The following is a 22437-nucleotide window of genomic DNA, read 5'->3' on the forward strand; positions in this document are numbered from 1 at the left end:
TACCCCAATTCGTTATTCATTCCTTGTTCTTCTTCCCCAAATAACATTCATCTTTCCCCGTCTGGCAATTCTATGTAAGTTTTAAGGTCCATAGAAGTTTTGAGAATAGGTAAGTGAAGTGTGATGTGAAAAAGGAATCTTCCTATCGAAAATTTTCATTTGTAAATAGCCTTCACGAAGGTGGTCTTAGCTCCTGCTGCTTTGTTTTGAGAGTGAAAACGACGAAGGTAGGTAAAGATTTATAACGAAGTGAAACAGAACAGGTGGAGGGAACCACCAATTTGGAGCCGTGACTGCAGTGGAGGTTCAACTCATCATCCCAAATCGAAGAAAAGAAAGCAAATCATATTTTAACAATATTGGATAGACTATATATGTCAGTCCATTCCCTCACATGGCCACTGACGGTGACTTTAACACATCCAACTCCAAGCTTAGGTAAGCACTACGTCGTACCCTTCTATTTTTGTGTAAATTTAGAGAATTTACGTGTTTCTTTTGAGTATAGGTTTACTTGGGGCTGTAAGTAAGATGTATTGAATTTGAATATTATTGAATTCAATTTGATTTGAAAAATATAAAGGGGAGTTCGATTCAATTTGAAAATTCATGAGTTTAAACTTATTAAATTCGATTTGAAATAAAAAATTAAAGTTCGACTCTAGTTTAAAAAAATTTGAAACCGAAATGTTCTCAAATTTGAGTAAAATATATTTAATAAAAATTTGTCACGACCCGTTAATTTAGGTCTGGGATGTGTGCGCAAGTATTTGTCAAAGAAATTATGTGTAGGGTATCAGGCTTACGAAGATCACCACACTCGATTCATCACTGAAGAATGTTAGACAATATATGTTCACATTAACTTTGTGGAAAAGACAAATGATATCAAACCAAGAAAGATTGTAGATAAACTTTATCATATTCAATGTAAACACTTATCCATAAAATTTTTATCCTAATTGATGTTAATATATATGATTTGATGTGATTTCGAGTATCTTATATGATGTAAACACATATTAATTATATTTATAAATTGATCCAAGTCATTTATTATACGAGTTCAACTATAAATAGAGATTTTTCACCTTACTTGTAATTCATTACATTCATTCTCATTCTCTTAAAGAGTAATAGAATGAGAATGATTGTCTCTTGTTCCCATATGTAATGAGGTAAGGGGGAGATAAGATAGTAGAATGCCCCCGACACTAAGTTAAGAGCAGCTTTCGTAGGAGACCTTCAAATTATAAAATGTCCTTCATGAGACTCGATCCCACGACTTCAAGGTTAAGAACATTGTGTTATACCAACTGAGCTGGATGGTCATTTCTTGTCACTTTATTCTTTGTTCTCTTTGATTTTATTGTCTCTCTTAGTTGCTATAATAGCCTCATTGGTGTTTACATTTCCGTATCTATTAAAATCTTGAAAGTTTGTTTGAGCCTTTGGTAAGCTTATATTTTCACAAGATGTGTTTTCATGCTTATTTAGTTGCCCAAACGATCAAAAAATTGTCTAAGATCGTACATTTCACTAAATATAAATTCGAAAGACATAATAAATTAAAATAAAAAGCCTTAGATTTTAAAAAATTAGATTATAATTTCAATAATTTAACAACCGATTTTGACAAATTTCCCTTTGCCTTCAACTACATCAAAAAGCAATTTGCTTGACTTTAGCAAATTACTTTATTACAAATCCAAATTCCAACCCCCATTGACATACCGCCTCCACCTGCTTAATTAGCGTTGGACGGAACCCTCTTCACTCCCCACAGCCACAGGCCAAATTCATTTCTTATTAGCTAAACATTTACTCTGTAATATGTTCTCTTCCAGCCTCAAAAGGCAACAAAAACAAGCAATAAGTATACTCAAAATAAAATATTAGAACAATAATCATAACGTCATTATAAATATTTAAATACGATTCCATTGGCCGATGTCCATGCTCTCTTATTTTTTTTAAAAAAAGTCTTATTTTATTAAATTAAAAATACTTTCTTGCATTAATGGTGTTTGAAAAAGTACAACGGACAACACGTGAAATCCCGCCAAACGACATTCTCTATTCCTAAACAGCTAAGTTTCTTATTATCTTTTCCTTGCATTCTTATCCAACACAGATTTACCCTAAAAAAATCACCGAAAAATAAAATAAAGCCAGGGATGGAGCTTTGTCCCTTGCAATTGAAAAATGTTAAAAAGAGAAAAGCGCCGCCGTTTTTAAGCGCATCCACGGGGAGCAAACCCGATACGGGAACCCGCTAAATCATATGCGACCCGGAATCCCTGTTGCTGGATATTCCCAATTATGGTCATTCCGCTCATTGTGCCCGCGAAAGCAAGGCAAAACGTCCCGCTGCTATCAACCGGTATCAAATAGTTCGTCGCCGGCAACGACACGTCGGCTCCTCTGAAATGCAACACCACTGTCGGTACCCTAACGGAAGTCTGCCCCGACAAGTCGAAACACGTGTCGAATAACGAGAAATCGGGTGCCCGTTTTAGATTCCTTGCCCCGAGACGGAACGCATCCCTCATTGCGATGTAAGCGGGTTGGTTTAAGCGGGTGACGGACGTGCCCGAGTCGATGATGACCCCTCCGTTACCTTCTTGATCCATTGTGAACAGTGATGGGGTGATCTTGGGGACACGTGTCCCGCCCACACTGATCCCGAGTAGTTCGACGTAGTAGAAAGTGTCGAGCTTTGGGTTTGTTAACAACGGAGTGAACAAGGCGCCTCGGGGAATGGCAGCGTCGCCGAAAATCAAGGATGATGGTTTAGACGACGCAGACCGGTCGACCAAACAGTAAGAGAACTTCCGGTTGAAGCGGCGTGCCGTTTGGGAGGGGAATGATAGTCTCCCCCTACCAAGGCCTAACAAACCCGCCGCACCAACGAACAACCCTTCATTGTCGTGACCGCAACCGAGCGCCACCGGTCCCACTGAGGTTCTTCTGAAGCTCAACGTTTCAGTCGAGAAGTCACCGAAAGTAATCGAACCGTCACCGTAGGATACTTGGTAAAGACACATCCGGCGTCGACTGCATCCCGATGAATCCAAGCTGCGGCAAAGTGGGGATCCACAGGGAATACCAGCGAAAGATCGTGATTTAGTTGGGTCAAAAATCGGGTCGGATTGTGAGTAGCATTTCTTGCAAGGTGAACACTGGACCCAAACGACGTCGCTACCAGTGTCGAGAACCATATAAAGATTCCTGGCAGGAGTACCCACACCAAGGCGCGTGAAGTACTCTCCACTCCCTTGAGCGAGTCCGGAAATAATAGAACTGCTGAACCCAGAACGCCTCCCGGCCGCGCGTGGAGAGTTCCGGGCAACGGCTTCCGAAACGACAGAGTATATTGTTCCGGAACGGAGGGCGTCGCGTTGGAGTCGTAAGTCGAAGAGTCGCTCCGGTGCATCTTCGGAAGACAAAGCATCTACGTGGTGCAATTCTAATTGCACCTCCAGTGTGGTGTTGGAACTAACAGGGTCGAATTGAGAGGTTTCTTCGATGGAGTTGGATTCGAATTCGGAGTCGTGCCATGAGAGAGTGGGCGGTGACTGAAGAGGGCGGGGGAGTAGGGTTTGGAGCTCGAAAGGAGAGGAAAAAGCGGGGTAGAAAGAAATTAAAAGGAGGGCGATGGAGGAAAAAAAGAGAAGCTTGTTCTTCGATTTTCCCCCCATTGATCAGAGTGAGAGTGACAAAGGATAAGGAAAATGGCGAATATGATGGAGCGTAGAGAGCAGTTTAAATAATGAAATGTAAAAGGTGTCAAAGGCACTTACTTTATTACAGTATTTAGTTGGTAGCTTTTACTTTTATCACGTTCTGATTGAACAGTCGAAATGTCTGTCTTACCCTTCTGGAGGTTTGAAACACGAGATCTGGTGTGAACCAAAATGCACCGCCACTAATTACGAAATTAATTATCTACTTATTTGGATGCTATACTCCACATGCATTAATTATATACTGTGCTAATTAACTTAAGAGTAGAGTAAATAAATGGTCATTCACTAGTTTTGTTAAGTTATTCTATTATTAAAAATTATAAAATGTTCTTTTGATTTTAAAATGATATTTTGTTGAGTCTCTCGTTTATTAAAAGTTTCAAAATGATCATATGAATATTTATATGTTTTAAACTTATCATATCTCTTTAAAAAAATTAATAGTTGTTTGAGTTAATGTTAACTTGCTAATTGAGATATAATAAAATTATATTTTAATAATATCTACTAGGACCGTCGTTGCTTTCAAACACTGACTCGACAGTAAAATCTTTTAAGCACTGACTCAAACAGTATAATGTAAGCAGAGAGTTGATCCATAAAATACAACTCAAACAGTTCTGAGATCAAATTTTATCATATAACTATTAACATGGTAATATTCAACTCAGACGGTCGTCAATTTTTCAACGAAAAGGACGAGTTTGAAATATATAGATAGTCGGATGACCATTTTGTAACTTTTAATAGTTGAAAGAGTCAACAAGACGACGTCTTATGGTTGAAGGATTATTTTGTAACTTTTAAAAATCGATAAACTCAACAAAATAATATCCCATATTCGAGAACAATTTTGTTACTTTACCCTTAACTTAATGCTCTTTCTTAGACAATTGGCAAATTTTTCTAGTAATATCTTTATATGATTTTTTTTAAAATAGTGTTTATTACAATATTTATTAGAAGTAGTTTAGGTAATATAATGATTTTTAGAATACGTCTTAATTATCTAATAAATTGTGAAACACCACTAACTATTAGATGTTCTGCCATTGAAACGGTTTTTAAAAATCGTTATATATTCCAAACAACTTCTAATAAATACCATAACAACTATCGTATTTCAAAAAATATTTTTCATACATTATATATTATTATTATTATTATTACCATATTATCCGTAAAGTCTGCCTAGACAATTGAAATAAAAAGAACAATATATATTATGTGTTGATGTTAAATCAGAAAACAAATTTCACCGAAATCCATCTCCTCCCAGATTTGGTTACACTCTGACGACATTCCCATGTTACCAAAGTCGCCAAAATTGAAATAGCACATCAAATAACTTATACATGCATTGCCATGTGCATGCAAGGAAAAGAATGGGACAGTATTTACAGTATCCATTATAGAGATCAGAAACTTCTTGCACTTCTATGATTGAGGAATATATTATATAATATAGTCTTGTCTGTAGTTTGGCCAGATTATCTGTACATATAAGACACCATCATATGTCTTACTCGATCTCAATAAGATTTATCTTGTTTTGGTCTTTCTTCCCACATACATATGCTTGGTGCATAAATCTAAGAACTAAGAATGTTTGTACAAACTGTATCTATTAAATAAACTCAATAGTAAAAAGATTATTATTTTTTCCCGAAATAATATCATATTATTAAAAAATATTTAAAACAACAAATCAATTATATATTTCAATCATGAATTTTTTTATGGATGATTAATCAAGCAAGCATCAGTTTATTTGTGCTTGAGATCATCGGAAATTGAGCAGTAAATTAAGGTCCAAACTTTTTTTTTCTGGTTAAGTACTTAAGTTTTCATTTGTTGTATAAGTGAAAGTGAAACCAATAATAGCAGCGTGAAGTTTGTCTCTGTGTATATAATATAGTAATTAAATTTGGAAGCCACAAGTCAGCTGTTAGATCTTAAAAGGAAACTTCCCTTACCTTTATGAGAAGATATAATAATAATTCACATCAAAGAAGGTGGAGAGAGGACCACACGCCATTATAATATGAGGGTGGCCAACAAACATCACGGATAAATTGAAGCTTTTGTTTTTTCTTTGCCTTAACTCGCACCGTGATTCTAGGCCATCTAATCCTCAACATTTGTTTATTTTATATTCAATTACCATTTGGCATTTTTAGACGGATTATTTACAAATTCAACCCTCCAAATCTCTTCGTAAAACCCTATCAAAATTGTGAGTATAGTATAGTATAATATAGTATAGTATAGAAATTGTGATGGTAGTTTTACCTATCAAAATTATAATTTATTCGTAAAACCCTAAAAACAATTCTTAAAAACTCTCATAGGTTACGAGTTCAATATCTATTAGGAGTAAAATTATTTTTCCCCACCTATAAACAGTAAAATATGAAAGATTGTACTAGTATTGTAACTGAAATGGCATGTCATTTTTTAATCTATTAAGTGGTAAAAGAGAGTGTTGTTATTTTTAAAAGATTCGAATTTGAACAACTACGTTTGTATGGTGTGTTTTGTTAATGAGCATGGAAGATTTTGACCAAATATTATCTTAATCGCCCTCCATTTTTAAACGAACAAATTACAATGCAACCCTCTTTAACTATTAAGAAAAATAATAGGGTAATAAGTAACAATTAATACCATTGTATCTCATGTTTTTCATCTATTCTTGTATCACGCTTCTCATTCTTTCTTTTTTTATCTTCAATTTTTGGAAGGCTTATGTGGGCAATGTAGGGGGATATGGAATAATCTTTCATTGTTTTAACAAATGATGATGAAGAGGAGGCCGAGTTGCAACTGAAGATTCCCTCAGATGCTAAGGTCTATTTGGTAATTGTATTGTAGGTACATTTTATACTTTTAGTGTTCTTAATTTCCAGTACATGAGCGATATGATGGGCAATGTATGGCACCCAAACAATGGCATCTTTATATCAGATCTGGGAAACAAGTCAACAAATTTCTCTTTGGGGTATATCATATAGTTCATGCTGATCAAAGTGAAAGTGGGGGCTATGGAACTTTAATTCATCTTCTCATTCTTCACAGTCTAAAGGAGGGAGAAGACCCTTTATCAGTTCTTTTGATCATGGTTGCTACTGGACATTCATCCATGACAATATCTGTTATGTTTCTACTTTATTAGGATTTTTCTAATTAGTTTGAGATAGTTACAAGAGAGTATTTGTTTAAAATCTTTTTTAGCCATTTACAACATACACATCTTGTAGATACAAAATCTTCTAAAAAATATAATACTCTTTTTTATCATCGATACCACAAAATAAATTTAAAAAGTCACAATTTGAATAAAAGGTAAGTCGACATTATCTATTCCAACATTTAATTCGCTTACAACTTTGCCCTTTATAGATCAAAGTGGGTAAAGCATCACTTTGTTAAAGGGCCAGGTTAATGACGATAATGATGTGGCTTTGGATGTGGAGATGGACTTAGAGGATAGTCCATTAGAGCAAATAGATGGATTGAAACAACCTCGTACCACCCCTTTTACATCAAACTCACAATGATAGTGTATCGGCCCCTTTTACATCAAACTCACAATGAGGGGGTGTTTGGATGGGGAATGTGTGATTTTCATGGGAATGAAATCAATATTCTCCCGTTTGGTTAGCTCGGGAATCTCATTCCCGGTAATGTAAGATTACCAATAGTGGAATTTTTTGGGTATATTACTGGGAATGTCATTACCTCCATTTCCTTAGGTATTGTTGGATTCCCGACGTTTTGGACTAAAATGCCCTTAAATTTTTTTTAAATATCTTTTTTCTGTCATTGAATAATAAAAATTCTACGAATGTTAAATTACAAATTTATCCTTAAACTATTTTAGATTTACAAAAAAAATCTATAATTAAAATTTTATATGAAGTTCAGGGGTTAAAATAAAAGTTTACCCTTTTATTAAACCTTTTTATATTTTCAAATTTGTAAAAAAAAAATAAATAAATTTTATGAATTTAAATTTTTTAAAGAAAATATATAAATATTTTCAACTTGTTAAAAACAAATATATAATAAGGACAATTTGGTCAAATATACATTCCAATAATCTTTTATTCTTTTAACAAAACACGGTAATCTTACATTCTTGCTAAGCCAACCAAACACAAAATACAACATTCCCAGTAATCCTATTCCCTGGTAATATTACATTCCGACTGGTAATCTTCCATTCCGTGAACCAAACATACCCTGATAGTGTATCGGCATGTCTTACGCAATAGATCAGGAGTTGTGGTTTTGGAAATGATGTAGACATTAGTGTATGTAGTTGATGGGGTGGTTTGTTGCTAGTGAGGAATCGAGAATTGTTTTTCTCTTTCAGAGTTTTTCCTCTTTTCATATTATGGAGATTATATCAGACGAGCTCTTAGAGAAGTGGTGGTTCACAGGGTTTTACAACAACCTAATGGAGAGCCAGCATGCAGCCTCATAAGATATGTTATAACAGTTGGGTAGTAATCAATCCTTACCTAGCTTCTCATGGCGGATTTTAACAAAAAAGAAAAATATTATATGAACAATTTACGGATAATTCATTGAATGTTTTACTCATTTACACTTCATAGACACTTTGCATGGTGAACACATCTATAATCACCACCTAAAGCATCTTCTTGACAAGCTTCATTTGAACAAGTATCTATAGTTTTATCTATTGAACCAGAAGAGAAACAAAGTAAACAAACTAAGCTCCATTTTACCATATACAACAGAGATTTTTTATCAAAAAGGCAAACAATAAGAGATTTTTTTACTTATTCTTATACCTTTTATTTTTAGAGTATTTTTTTTTCGAACGTTTGATTATAATCAGAGAAAAACAATACTGATTGATTTTCATTTTGATATTTGTGTGTATGAATATTGAAGAGATATGTTAATCTTAAGGGCAATGTTCATTTCAACGATTATATCAATCAAGATAAATTTACTTCTAAAACAATGATTCTTTCACAATACAACTATAATTTGATCTATTTCGTTTGAATTATTTTTCTTTTAATACTAATATTTTATTTTGCAACCGTCTATTTTCCAACAAACTTTGTACACCATAAATGTCATTTACATGCACTAATTTAAAATGATAAGGGTGAATTACACCATTAGTCACTGAATTTTATTGTCCATGTTATTTTTGTTACTATACTATTATTTTTGTAAATTTTACCAATATTTTTTTTATCATTAGATCGTTAAATCATTAATGAGATGATGATGTTATCATTATGTTCTCTCGTCTTTTATAAAAACTCTAGAAAAACTCCATTATCGTTCACCATAAATAATCTCTTATAAAAAAAATGATATCAAAGTGTTCGTATTTCTCTCTCATTCCTTCTCCTTTAATTGATTTTCCACATAACAATTCAAAATCAACAAAAATCTATCCAAAGCATGAACCATCTTGAAAGAATATTTCTTACTATTTTAATTTTTAAACATACACCCTAAATCCTTCAAACCCAACAAAACTCAAAAACGTTAAAAAATAATAATTTTCTATATTTAATCTTGTGAATTTTAAAGAGTGTTTTAAAAAAATCTAAATTAATAGAGTATTAGAAGACAACGAGACAAATTTATCTATATCTAGGATGCTCACAAACGACATTGAAGAACGATAATTTTCAACGATGACTAAAAATAAAAAGAACCCTTAAGTTGGATGAAGAGGAATAAAAGAAAAGGCAAAAAAAATATTAGAAAATGAATAAAAAAATATTTTTGATTTCGTGTAGGCAGAAAAATGTCACTCCATTTAATTGTTAATTATTTAACGGTCCAATGATAAAAAAATATTAATCCAAATTCTTTTTTAGACTTTTCTATTATTATTATTATTTGGAAATAAAAGGTAATTCATTACTTGGCCAAGAATGGCATCAGTCACTAGAACATTTGCAATACAACAGGGAATAGAATAATTATAAAAAACAGGCCTAACACAAGTTAAAGCATATTGCGCAAGTCCATGAGCTGCTAAGTTTGCAGAACGCCGAATGCAACGAAGAGGGATGTGACGATGGTTCCGTATTAATTCCTTCGCCTCCGCCAAATGAAACCCAAGGGTGGAAGAGTCTGATGTAGCATGAAGAACATGATGGGCCAAGTCGCATTCATTGGTGACAGATGAGCAGTCCAGTTCAGTAGCCAACTTAATACCCTTGGCCAAAGCAGCAGCTTCCACTATTGCAGCCTCACATGGTCCTTCAATTGGAATTGCTCGAGCGGCGACAACTAATCCATTGGAGTCCCTGGCAACAATACCCACAGCAGGTGAGCCATTGTGAATCGGGCATGCCCCATCCACGTTGACTGTGATAGCTTGAACTGGCGGTTTTTCCCAACAATCAGCAGTGAAAAGGAGGTAGCTGTTCCATCCAGAAATGAAGTACGAACAGCATTATAGGCCGATAAGAGCGATTGACTGGATATAAGAACTTGCCAGCCATGAAGCAGTCTACCATCATGCAAATAGACATTACGACGATGCCAGAGAAACCACAATAAAACAAGGAGTAACAAGAACCGTTGTCGTGGAAGAGCAAGATACATACCATAAAGCCAAGCACTACCTGAATTATGGGGGGCAAAAACTGCCAAAGATGCGAAACCAACAATTCGGAGAACAGCAACAGCCTGTGGACAATCACGCAAAGCATGAAGAACTGTTTCTGGAGACTCCCCACAAATAGAACAAGCTCCTGAAGTCAAGCCAGCAAGAGCAAGACGACATCCAGTGGGTAGCGCCTCATGTGCAATTCGCCATGCAAAAACTTTGATTTTTGGAGGCAATGGAAGTCGAGACAGCAACAACCAAATTGGGGAAGGAGGAGCCATTGGTCGAGATTGACACATCAAAAAATGGTAACCCGAACGAATCGAGCAAACTCCCGTTGAATGTCCACTCCAGACGCGAACATCGATCAACACTGGTGCAATAGGGCAATTCTGTTAACATTTTCAGGAGCAAACACCTGACAAACGCGTCTAACATCCCATCGAGGCTCGTTGGGAACCATAAACTCACCACAACGCACTGTATTGGAGATGGAATCACTATAAACAGTGGATAAGTGCATCGGATTAGATGAACCCCAACGATCTTGATGTATACGAGTTGTACTATTGATTCCGATGCGCCAATGAAAGGCCGCACGTAGTTGCTGCAGGACCTTGTATATACCACGCCAAGCGAAGGAATGATTATTTCCTAATTGTGCTTCCATAATGTCACCACCTGGAAAATTACGGCAGGTCAAAACACGGGCAAGTAAGCTGGAAGGCGAAGACAAGCATCGCCAAATTTGCTTCCGAAGTAATGCCATATTGAATTGCCGAAGATCACGGAAACCTAAACCCCCTCCCCCCCCATTCTCTTTGGTTGACAAATTGTTTTCCAAGAAACTAAAGGCCAGCCCCGGCGAGAGGCCCCCCAGACCACTAATCACGCATGGCAGATTCCATATCTGAAAGAAGACCCTCAGGTAATAAGAAACAACGCATGACACAAGTGGGTAAGGCCTGAAATGGCTTGAATAAAACAGCTCGACCACCGAAGGAAAGTAATTGTTTGCTTCAACCCCGTACCCGAGATAGAAGACGATCACGGAGAAACCCAAAAGCGGCATTCCTATCTCAACCGATAAGAAGAGGAGTCCCCCAAATATTTACCTGGATCCAGCACTTCAGATACACCAAGAATATCACGAAGTCGTTGTCGATCAGATGCTATAGCTTGTGGGCAAAAATATATGCTGGACTTGGAATAATTAACAACGTGACCGGAGGCCGATGCATATAGACCCAGCACCTCTCTATCCCGTTCAAATTCAACATCTGAGTGTCAAAAATAATAAACTGTCATCCGCATATAGGAGGTGAGTAATGCGAGGACCGGAGTTTCTAGTACGTAATCCTCGAATGCGACCCGAACGTTGTTCAGCTGATAACAATGAAGATAGACCCTGAGAGCATAATAAAAACAAGAACGGAGATAGTGGATCACCTTTGACGTAACCCACGCTCCGGTCGAAATGTCTCTGCAAGGCAACCATTAATCTGAACACAATAATTCACCGTAGAGATACATGAAAGAATGAGGGAGACCCAGTTTGGAGCAAAACCAAGCCGAAGCATAACCTCGCCAAGGAAGGACCATTCTACCCGGTCATATGCCTTTTCCATATCGAGCTTCAAAGCAGCGCCACGACAAGTACCAGTGACAAAATTAAAAATTTTATATTTTAATGACTAAAAAAGTAGACACTAAAATTTAATAGCTAATGGTGTAGTATACCCAAATGTTAAAATTCCTAAAATTTCCCTCATTTAAGCCCTCACGGCTTACTCCACTCTCTCCTCTTATTATTCTAAACCCTAGAACTATTTTTCGAGGAGAAAATCGCTTCAGTGACAAAAAATGCCTTATAATATACGATTTTAACCAACTTTTTCCGGATTTGCCAAAATGACCAACAAAATCGCAATGCGATCGCTAATTCGCAACGCGATCTCCATTATCGTAAATTCGCGTTGCATTTCGCGTTGCGATAGTTGAAAATCGCGTTGCGATGGTCTACAGTGTCGTTGCGATTTTCCCAATTCGCAATGCGAATAAGTAAATCGCAACGCAAATTGGGAAAATCGCAATGCGATACTTACTATCGCAATGTGATACTTACTATCGCAATGCGATAATAACAAAATCGCAACGAGATACTGACTTTTGCAACGCGATTCTGACTTTCGCAACGCGATAATACATAATCGCAATGCGATTTTCTAAGCGCCATTAGTATCCTGGCCAAGTATTTTATTTTTAAATTCCAAACACGAATATTAATATATTGGAACACTGAACCGTCCACAGTATATCCCGTAATTGCAACTCATAACCTAAAACCTAAAATCACAACTCAGTCCCATCTCCATCTCTCACTCTCTCACCCATCTCCGACGAAATCCGTCCCCATCTCCGGCGAAATCCGTCTATCTCCATCTCTCAGAGCCACCCTCACAATCAGAAATGGAAAATCAACCAAATCAACCAACGAGGGTTAGTTTTTTTAATTATTTTCTTTTTGAAATTTTTGCATTATTATTAGGTTTTTCATATTGAAATTGATGATAAGTTTACTGGTAATTTCAATAATAGATTAACCATTTCACTTAGATTGCTTATTAAATCAACCGAGAATCGCAACGCGAAATAAAAATCGCAACGCGATTTTAGTTTCGCGTTGTGATAGTCAAATTCGCGTTGCGATAGTCATTTTCGTGTTGCGATTTTCATTTTCAGAAGCTATTCTTTTTCTGCAAATTGAAACTTGAATGAATTGCATTACTTCAACCAAAAAACAAAGACAAATACGAAATTCATAGTGTTGCAAATTTAAGTTTGAAGAATAAACTACTACTCTTTATGTTTATTATTGTTTTTGGTATATCTAACTTAGTATGTTTATTGTTTTTGTAGAACTTTTATTCGGCTCAATTGACCTTAAGAAATAAAGTCAGCCTGGCCAAAACAATTGCGTCGAAGCTTTCACCTGCACAAAGAAAAATGTTTGAGGATACATGCTTCGGGCCATGGCTGAAAGTACAACATCCCGGTGGAGATGCGATGTTGACACACCTGTTTCTTCAAACCATGACTAGCGATCTACCAGAGACTATACAACGTCGTGATGAAAAGATATGATTTGATTTTTCACCGGCGTATACGTGTTTTGGGCGGGAGGAGTTTTGCTTAATCACCGGTCTACGCTTCGGACATGATGATGTAGGTCGGTACACTAGACACATTACCCGCCCATCATGGCTATCCCGGGTTTTTCCTGAGCTGGAGAGGCCGAATCTACACGTAGAAGACCTGACAAGATTGTTGAATAAGAAAGATGGTTTTACTCGGATGGATGACGTCGACGTTGTCCGAGTATGCCTTCTAATTCTTTTGCATGCCGGCTTTTTAGGCAGAGAGGCCAGACAACCTATTCCAAAAGATCTAATCAAATTGGTAGAAGACCTAAATGCGTGGAACCTGTTTCCGTGGGGCTCGTATTTATGGAAAGGCACATGGAATAAGTTATCGTCTGCCTTGGATGATCGAAAAAGTTTGCATGGCGATGGTTCCAAATACACTTTGACAGGCTTTATTTGGGCCTTTAAGGTAAGAATTTTTATATAATGTTTCCAAAATTATAACTAATTATTTAACAATTACTAATGTTTGTTATTATATTGTTTGTAGATTTGGATATTTGAGGCATTTCCCGCCATGAAGACATATGCAATAAAAACTTCAAATGATATTCCCAGGGCTATTTCCTGGAAGAGGAAATGGACCTTGCAATGGGAAGATTTACTACGGTATACGACAATAAATAATGTAAGTTAACATAAATACTACCATATGTTTATAAACAAGTTATTACTAGTACACGTTTAACTTTGTTTGAGCTTTTATATTGTTAGGAGGCCAACACTCCTCTACAGAGGCTGACACCCACGGAAGCTGAGCTTGCCACTGATTGGTGGCAAGCTAGTAAGCGTTTTTTTTATGGAACGGTTGATGAGCAGCCTCCACTTCGGGAGCCATCACCTCGCCCAGAGCTATCACCTCACCCAGAGCCATCATCTGATCGACCCGACTATACACCTCCACAACGACAGCCATCACCTATTCTGTCACATCATCGAGCCTCTTCTCCACCATCACCGCAAGATAGGCGACCGGCAAAGATGCCACGACGTTTATCTCCATGTTCTCCACCTCCACCTCAACGGGATGAGTTAGGGGAGTTACGTGATGAGGTCAATGCCTTGCGTGAGGAGGTCGGTACTTTACGCAAAGACGATGGTGCATGGCGTGTTGAGGTGTCTACATTACGCGGTGAGGTAGCCGCTCTACGTGAGATGGTAGTATCGTTGCAGAATGAGGTTCATACTCTACGCAACGAGGTAAGTTTAAGATTTTTCATACTCGTAATTCATTCGGTTACTGCCAATACTGCTAAACTGTTTTTTGTTAGTATTTGTTTTTGGTTTTGTTTTTGTCTTTTGGTTGAAGTAATGCAATCCATTCAAGTTTCAATTTGCAGAAGAAGAATAGTTTACTTTCGCAACACGAAAATGACTATCGCAACGCGGAAATGGCTATCGCAATGTGAAATGAAAATCGCAACGACAAAATCGCAATGTGAAATGAAATCGCAACGACAAAATCGCAACGCGAAATGAAAATCGCAATGCGATTTGTGTTTCGCGTTGCGATTTTGTCGTTGCGATTTCATTTCGCATTGCGATTTTGTCGTTGCGATTTTCATTTCGCATTGCGATTTTGTCGTTGCAATTTTCATTTCGCATTGTGATAGCCATTTCCGCGTTGCGATAGTCATTTTCGCGTTGCGATTTTAAGTTTCGTGTTGCGAAAGTAAACTATTCTTCTTCTGGAATGTTTATATATGTTGTCCTTTTAAATGTTTATATAAGTGCTTACTTCTGGAATGTTATCTGAGCATTTTGTGAACTATGATAGAATAATGACTTGGGTGAATACAATGCTAGTTTGAAACATATTTGTCTTTGTTTAATATCATGTTTGTTTATTTACTGATTTATGTATTAATTTTTTTTAGCGGCCCGATAAGGTGGATGCTTTACGTCGGGTTTTCCTTGCACGACGGAGTTCACGCATCAGACCGCAGTTGATTTTTATCTACATGAGCGGAGCCAAGGGTGTTACACTGACATAAGCAAACTCAACGCTGAAATGTTTTTGTTGCTTGATCGGTCTTGGTGGGGTGTGCTATTAGGGGTTGAAGACAGTGGCTATTTCGATGGGGAGGTAAGTCTTATATTTGTCTTATACATGATTTTGATTAATTTTTTTAAAAATTAATGTAATTCACTAATATATGTATTTTTTTTGTAAAACAGCATATCGATGCGTGGGTGTTACGTCTACTAATAATAAGGAAGCTTAGGGAAAAAAAATCGCGATATACAATAATGCCAGCGGTTTTTCACGCAGTTCACTTGAAGAATCGACGAGATGAATCATTTTCGTTGGGCAATGGACAAGCTAAACTTTATCTTGCATGGTGGGAGGTCGATAAGGTTAGTGTTTATTTTTTAAATTTTTTAAAGGTGTTCATAAATAAGTGCGCAAATAAATGAATTATTACTTATGATTGCAGGTGTTTATCCCTGTTTTGGAACGTCGTCATTGGCTTCTCGTCCAACTTCAGCTTCCATCCCTGAAGATAATAGTATATGACAGCATGATAAATTACATATCACTGTCTGATTTGAGAGATATGATCAAGGGATGGAGCTCTCATTTGGCTAAATTCTTGGATGGGATTAATTATTGGACTCATTCTGGACACAAGAAGCCAAAGAAGTTCAATGTCACAGTTGTCAGAGACGAGACCGCGCCACAACAATCGCCGGGAGCTAGAGGGGATTGTGGTCCTCTCATATGCTTGTGCTTGGCGCGTTTGACGACGGGAAGCACAGAGTTTCTACCTCCCACCGATAGTGATAGAGCTGCAGTAGGCTTGTGGTTTCGGCATTATATGGCTAGAGCAATATATTCGAGACGCTGCCTACCTGCATCCGCCTTATGAAAGTGTCCATTGTTAATTGGTAAGTCAAATGCAAGTTTTGTTAACATATATACTCCTTTTGGTTTGAAAATGTTTGGTTAAGTACCTAGAATTCAATAATTTGCTGTTTGTAGGTTTTAGATGTATAGGAAGTCTTGTTTGAGCAAATGTTTGGTTTCTGCAGGTTAATCCTTAAGTGAGCTGCGTGAAATGGATGTACGGGGTCACAAAGTTGTTGATTCATTAATTCAATTATTTATGAAGAAATAAGAATTATTATTATTTTTTGATTGTTTAATTGATTTGTAAAAGATGATTTGTAAATGTTGATTTGTTTAATTGATGTGTACATAATTCTTATTTGTGCTTGTTTAATTGATTAAAATGTAATAGTTGATTTGTTGATTTTCAATCTGCATTATGTTGAAGGCAAAACAGACTATCGCAACACGAAACTGACTATCGCAACGAGAGAATCGCAATGCGAAATGAAAATCGCAATGCTAAATGAAAATCGCAACGAGAAATCACAATGCGATTTTCATTTCGCATTGCGATTTTCTCGTTGCGATAGCCATTTTCGCGTTGCGATAGCCATTTTCGCGTTGCGATAGTCAAATGAATGTCTAACACCATGAACATTCTCTCATGACCCTCCAAAACACAAATCTATCCAAACATGATCAACATTAGATGATTTCATGGTTGTAAATTAATTTACTAAACAAACGAGCTGCGAAACTAAGACCTGTTGCCGGATGGGGAAGGATGTAGGAACGGATATAGAAACGGATGTCGCCAGAGAGAGTGAAAGATGGAGATGAAATGAGTTACGATTTAGGGATTTAGGTTTTGAGTTGTTGCTGCTGCGTAGATATATACCCAAAAAAATTATGTTGTTAAACTAAAACCTGTTGCGAACTTTGAAAATCGCATTGCGATTCTGTATTATCTCGTTGCGAAAGTCAGAATCGCGTTCCGAAAGTCAGTATCGCGTTACGAAAGTCAGTATCGCGTTGCGATAGTCAGTATCGCGTTGCGATTTTACCAATTCGTGTTGCGATTTACTTATTCGCATTGCGAATTGGGAAAATCGCAACGATACTGTAGACCATCGCAACGCGATTTCCAACTATCGCAACGCGAAATGTAACGCGAATTTGCGATAATGGAGATCGCGTTGCGAATTAGAGATCGCATTGCGATTTTGTTGGTCATTTTTGCAAATCCGGAAAAAGTTAATTAAAATCGTATATTATAAGACATTTTTGATCACTCAAACGATTTTTTCTTTTTCGAGACTTCCAGAAATCTTCTTCTTAATAAAGTTTCTGGGATTGTTCTTTTTTCTTTTAATTTGAAAATGGAGTGGAATGCCGAAACCCTTCAATTCCTCTCACAATGTTTCCTCCACACACTCTCGCCCCAGCCGGAACCTCGACGCGCCGCCGAATCTTCCCTAGCCGAAGCTGCGGATCGTCCAAACTACGGTCTCGCTGTTCTCCGTCTCGTGGCGGAGCCTTTCGTTGACGAGCAGATCCGTCAAGCTGCCGCTGTTAACTTCAAGAACCACCTGAAGACCCGTTGGGTTCCCTCTAACGATTCCAACGCCGGCGCCACATTTTCCCCGATCCTCGACCCTGAGAAGGATCAAATCAAAACCCTAATCGTCTCGCTCATGCTATCTTCTAGCCCTCGCATTCAGAGCCAGCTCAGCGAAGCCCTTGCAGTTATCGGTAAGCACGATTTCCCCAAATCGTGGCCGACTTTGCTTCCCGAGCTCATCTCCAATCTCCAAAAGGCTGCACAGTCCTCTGAATATGCTTCCATTAACGGTATCCTCGGAACTGCAAATTCAATTTTCAAAAAATTTAGGTATCAGTATAAAACGAACGACCTTTTGCTTGATCTAAAGTACTGTTTGGATAATTTCGCGGCTCCATTATTAGAAATCTTTCTTAAAACTGCTTCATTAATTGACTCAACGGCTGCTGCTCCTGGCGGTGGTTCCCCTGCGACCCTCCGGCCTCTCTTTGAATCTCAGAGGTTATGTTGTAGGATATTCTTTTCATTGAACTTCCAAGAACTGCCTGAATTCTTCGAGGATCATATGAGGGAGTGGATGGGTGAGTTTAGGAAGTATTTGACCACAAATTACCCTTCTCTTGAAAGTAGCAGTGATGGGCTAGGATTGGTCGATGAACTTAGGGCTGCAGTATGTGAAAATATTAGTCTTTACATGGAAAAGAATGAGGAGGAATTTCAAAGTTATTTAAATGAATTTGCATCAGCAGTTTGGAGTTTGCTTACAAATGTGTCTCAATCTTTTAGCCGCGATAAACTGGCTGTTACAGCAATGAAGTTTTTGACCACAGTTAGTACAAGTGTGCATCATACTTTGTTTGCTAACGAAGGGGTACTACCACAGATTTGTCAGAGTATTGTGATTCCAAATATGCGGTTGAGGGATGAGGATGAAGAGCTTTTTGAGATGAATTATATTGAGTTCATCAGGAGGGATATGGAAGGGAGTGATCTTGATACAAGGAGAAGGATTGCTTGTGAATTGCTTAAAGGGATCGCAACTAACTACAAGAAACAAGTGATTGATATCGTTTCTGTTCAGATTCAAAATTTGTTGAGCTCGTTTGTGACAAACCCCTCTTCCAATTGGAAGGACAAGGACTGTGCCATATATTTGGTCGTCTCTCTTGCAACTAAGAAGGCTGGGGGCACTTCTGTTTCAACAGATCCTGTGGATGTTCAGTCCTTCTTCTTATCAGTTATAGTCCCCGAGTTACAAAGCCAAGATATTAATGCTTTTCCAATGCTCAAGGCAGGTTCTCTTAAATTTTTCACAATGTTTCGAGGACTGATACAAAAGCCTGTTGCATTTCAATTGTTCCCAGATTTGGTTCGATTTTTGGCTGCCGAATCAAATGTAGTTCATTCTTATGCTGCAAGCTGTATAGAAAAACTCTTGCTTGTGAAGGATGAAGGGGGAAAAGGTAGGTATACTTCAGCAGATATAACTCCTTTTGTGCCCGTGCTGATGAACAACCTTTTTAATGCATTGAAGTTTCCAGAGTCTGAGGAGAATCAATATATAATGAAATGTATATTGCGTGTGCTAGCAGTTGCAGACATTTCACGTGAGATTGCTGGACCTTGCATTGTTGGGTTAACTTCTATTCTCAATGAAGTTTGCAAAAATCCAAAAAATCCAATTTTTAACCACTATCTATTTGAGTCCGTGGCTATTCTTGTCAGACGGGCATGTGAGAGGGATGCATCTCTTTTATCTGCTTTTGAATCAAGCCTCTTTCCCAGTCTCCGAACCATCTTGGCCACTGAAGTGACTGAGTTCTTGCCTTATGCATTCCAGCTGTTGGCCCAGCTTGTTGAACTGAACAAACCACCCATCTCTCCAAGCTACTTGCAGATTTTTGTGCTTCTCCTCTCCCCTGAATCATGGAGGAGATCTTCGAATGTTCCAGCTCTTGTGCGTCTGCTTCAGGCTTTCCTGCAGAAGGCACCCCATGAGCTCAATCAAGAGGGGAGACTGAACCAGGTTCGTGGTATTTTCAACATGCTTGTCTCATCTGCTGGCACAGATGAACAGGGCTTCTATGTTCTTAATACTGTGATTGAGAATGTTGATTATGGTGTCCTATATCCATACATGAGTAATATTTGGAATGTCCTTTTTATGCGCCTCCAAAACAATCGTACTGTGAAATTTCAGAAGTCCCTTGTGATATTCATGTCACTCTTTTTAGTCAAACATGGGGCTCAAAATCTAATGGACTCAATGAATGCAGTTCAGGCCAACATATTCTTGGTAATTTTGGAGCAGTTCTGGATTCCCAATCTTAAGCTGATTATTGGAGCGATTGAGCTTAAGTTAACGGCAGTTGCTTCTACAAGACTCGTATGCGAATCTCCGGTGCTTTTGGATGCTGCAGCTGCAAGGGTCTGGGGCAAGATGCTGGATAGCATTGTTACCCTTCTTTCACGGCCCGAGGAGAACAGAGTTGAGGAAGAACCAGAAATGCCAGATATTGCAGAAAATGTAGGATATACAGCCACTTTTGTCAAACTTTACAATGCTGGGAAGAAAGAGGATGACCCTTTGACTGATGTAAAGGATCCAAAGCAATTCTTAGTAGCTTCATTAGCAAAACTTTCCGCAGTTACCCCGGGGAGATATCCCCAGATCATCAATGAAAATCTTGAGCCAGCGAATCAAACAGCATTACTTCAGCTTTGCACCACTTATAATTGCCAAATAGTTTGAGTAAGTTACTTTCTGCACTTATAATTATTTCAGCTTCACTTCAGATTTGGTTTTAGTGAGTGAAACTGCATGCATATGTGATAGTGTGCAAGCTACTATTTACCTGAACATCCAATTGCATGGTGCTTTAATCTTCAGAAAGCTGCCTAATTGTGATTTCTGGAGTCATATAAGACTCGGTAATAATTGTGCTCATTTACCCGACAAAGCTCTTGATTTTCTCTTTATATCTACTGAAACTTGTTTCTTCTGCTCTCAGTCTAATCCACTGCAAATCTGCTCCATCTCCAAACTCCAAAGAAATGATTCTCTATTTTTTATGTTTAAATTTCAATAGCAATGTGTTGTTCGGGGTGTGCATTCTCATCGGTTGGTTTATTGCTAGATTGCAGGGTTATTGTTTCTTCCTTATTTTGGTGGTTGCATTTTGGTGCCTTACTTGAAAATCATGCATTTGTCAGCAGCGGTTAGTGCATTTTGACATATAGTTGAAGGATCATATGTGCCGGTGGATTTTGCAGTTGCGGTTGCTCTCTCAATTCTGCTTCCTGTGGTTCCACTGGTACGCAGTTTAATGGATAGCCACCCTTTCTAGTCTGGTTTTGTTGTCATAAAGTTGTAAGATCCTGTTGTGTCCTGGTGAAAAGATTTGTGTAAAACTTCAATTTTCCTTCATTTTGAAATAGTTCAATGCTAAAAAGTTATTAAAAAAAAACCCTAGTCGTTACCGGAGAATGGTTCCTCTAGTGCCATGGGATCATATTTGTTTTTAATACTGTTGCAGCTTTCAGAACATTAACAACTCATGTTTCTGGTTTACATTTTCAGAAGCAAAATTTAGCTATAAAAGTACAACTTTTCGGTTGTTTAATTTTAATTTGAAAGTGCATAAAGTATATAGATTCATGACCACCAAATGTTAGCGGATGGTGACGGGCACTTGTCTTTTGGTTGTTAATTCTTATTTTTATAAGAGAAAATAATCTCAGTGATCAAAAATCTCAGATAATATACGATTTTGATCAACTTTTTTTGGATTTGTGAAAATGTCCAACAAAATCACAATGCGATCTCTAATTTGCATTGCGATCTTCACTATCGTAAATTCGCGTTGCGATTTTTCATTGCGCGTTGCGATTTTACAGTTCGCGTTGTGATAGTCTACAGTTGTCGTTGCGATTTTCTAAATTCGTTGCTATTTTCCAAATTCGTTGCGATAGTCTACAGTTATTGTTGTAATAGTCTACAGTTGTCAAAATTCTTGTGATAGTTAAAAAAAATATTTTGTTTCTCTAAAAAGATAGTATATGTGCGGACGTGTTGAAGACACGTATTACCACGATCACGACCTGACCCGAGACAAGACGGACGGCGGCGGCGCGCGAGAGTCCCCTTGTTCTCTATCACTCAACAAGGAAGTGAGAAAGTCAAGTCTTAAATACTATTCCCAGTAGTGTTTTTAATACTATGTGGGATTTGAGCATTACCAATACTTGTTCTCAATACTATGTGGGATTGAGCTTTAAATAGTGATATTATTTTTGAATGTTTTGCTTAAAATTGCAATAATCGCGATTGATTGTAGATTGACTTTTAATTATGACATATTTAATCGTATAATACTAATCAATTGGTTGTTAATTCAGTTGTTTTAAGGTGCATGATTGTTAATTGTTTCCTGAATAATCACATTGTATTGAAAACAAGTGTTGGTAATGTC

At 37.5% G+C, this 22437-nt stretch overlaps 2 protein-coding genes across 4 annotated transcripts; one reads left to right on the forward strand and one right to left on the reverse strand.

Moving 5' to 3' along the window:
* Window positions 1–628: 628 nt before the first annotated feature.
* LOC120188768 (aspartyl protease family protein 2-like) lies at window positions 629–3759 on the reverse strand. Its single transcript, XM_039192169.1, has 2 exons — window positions 2211–3759; window positions 629–653 (listed from the first exon to the last, which is right to left on the reverse strand). Exon 1 carries the CDS (start codon window positions 3699–3701, stop codon window positions 2235–2237), a length of 1467 nt encoding a protein of 488 aa, XP_039048100.1. The 5' UTR covers window positions 3702–3759; the 3' UTR covers window positions 629–653; window positions 2211–2234.
* A 13955-nt stretch (window positions 3760–17714) lies between these two features.
* Window positions 17715–21492, forward strand: LOC120188763 (exportin-2-like). Of its 3 annotated transcripts, none has more exons than XM_039192163.1 (2): window positions 17715–20717; window positions 21110–21492. In XM_039192163.1, exon 1 carries the CDS (start codon window positions 17784–17786, stop codon window positions 20715–20717), a length of 2934 nt encoding a protein of 977 aa, XP_039048094.1. In that variant the 5' UTR covers window positions 17715–17783; the 3' UTR covers window positions 21110–21492. The 3 variants fall into 3 exon arrangements, with proteins under 3 accessions (XP_039048094.1, XP_039048093.1, XP_039048095.1); XM_039192162.1 differs by having other exon boundaries at window positions 21103–21491; XM_039192164.1 differs by having other exon boundaries at window positions 21182–21491.
* The last annotated feature ends 945 nt before the right edge of the window (window positions 21493–22437 follow it).

This window comes from Hibiscus syriacus, unplaced genomic scaffold (assembly GCF_006381635.1).
Source record: "Hibiscus syriacus cultivar Baekdansim isolate YM2019G1 unplaced genomic scaffold, ASM638163v2 tig00116951_pilon, whole genome shotgun sequence".
In the NCBI taxonomy this organism is placed as follows: Eukaryota; Viridiplantae; Streptophyta; class Magnoliopsida; order Malvales; family Malvaceae; genus Hibiscus; species Hibiscus syriacus.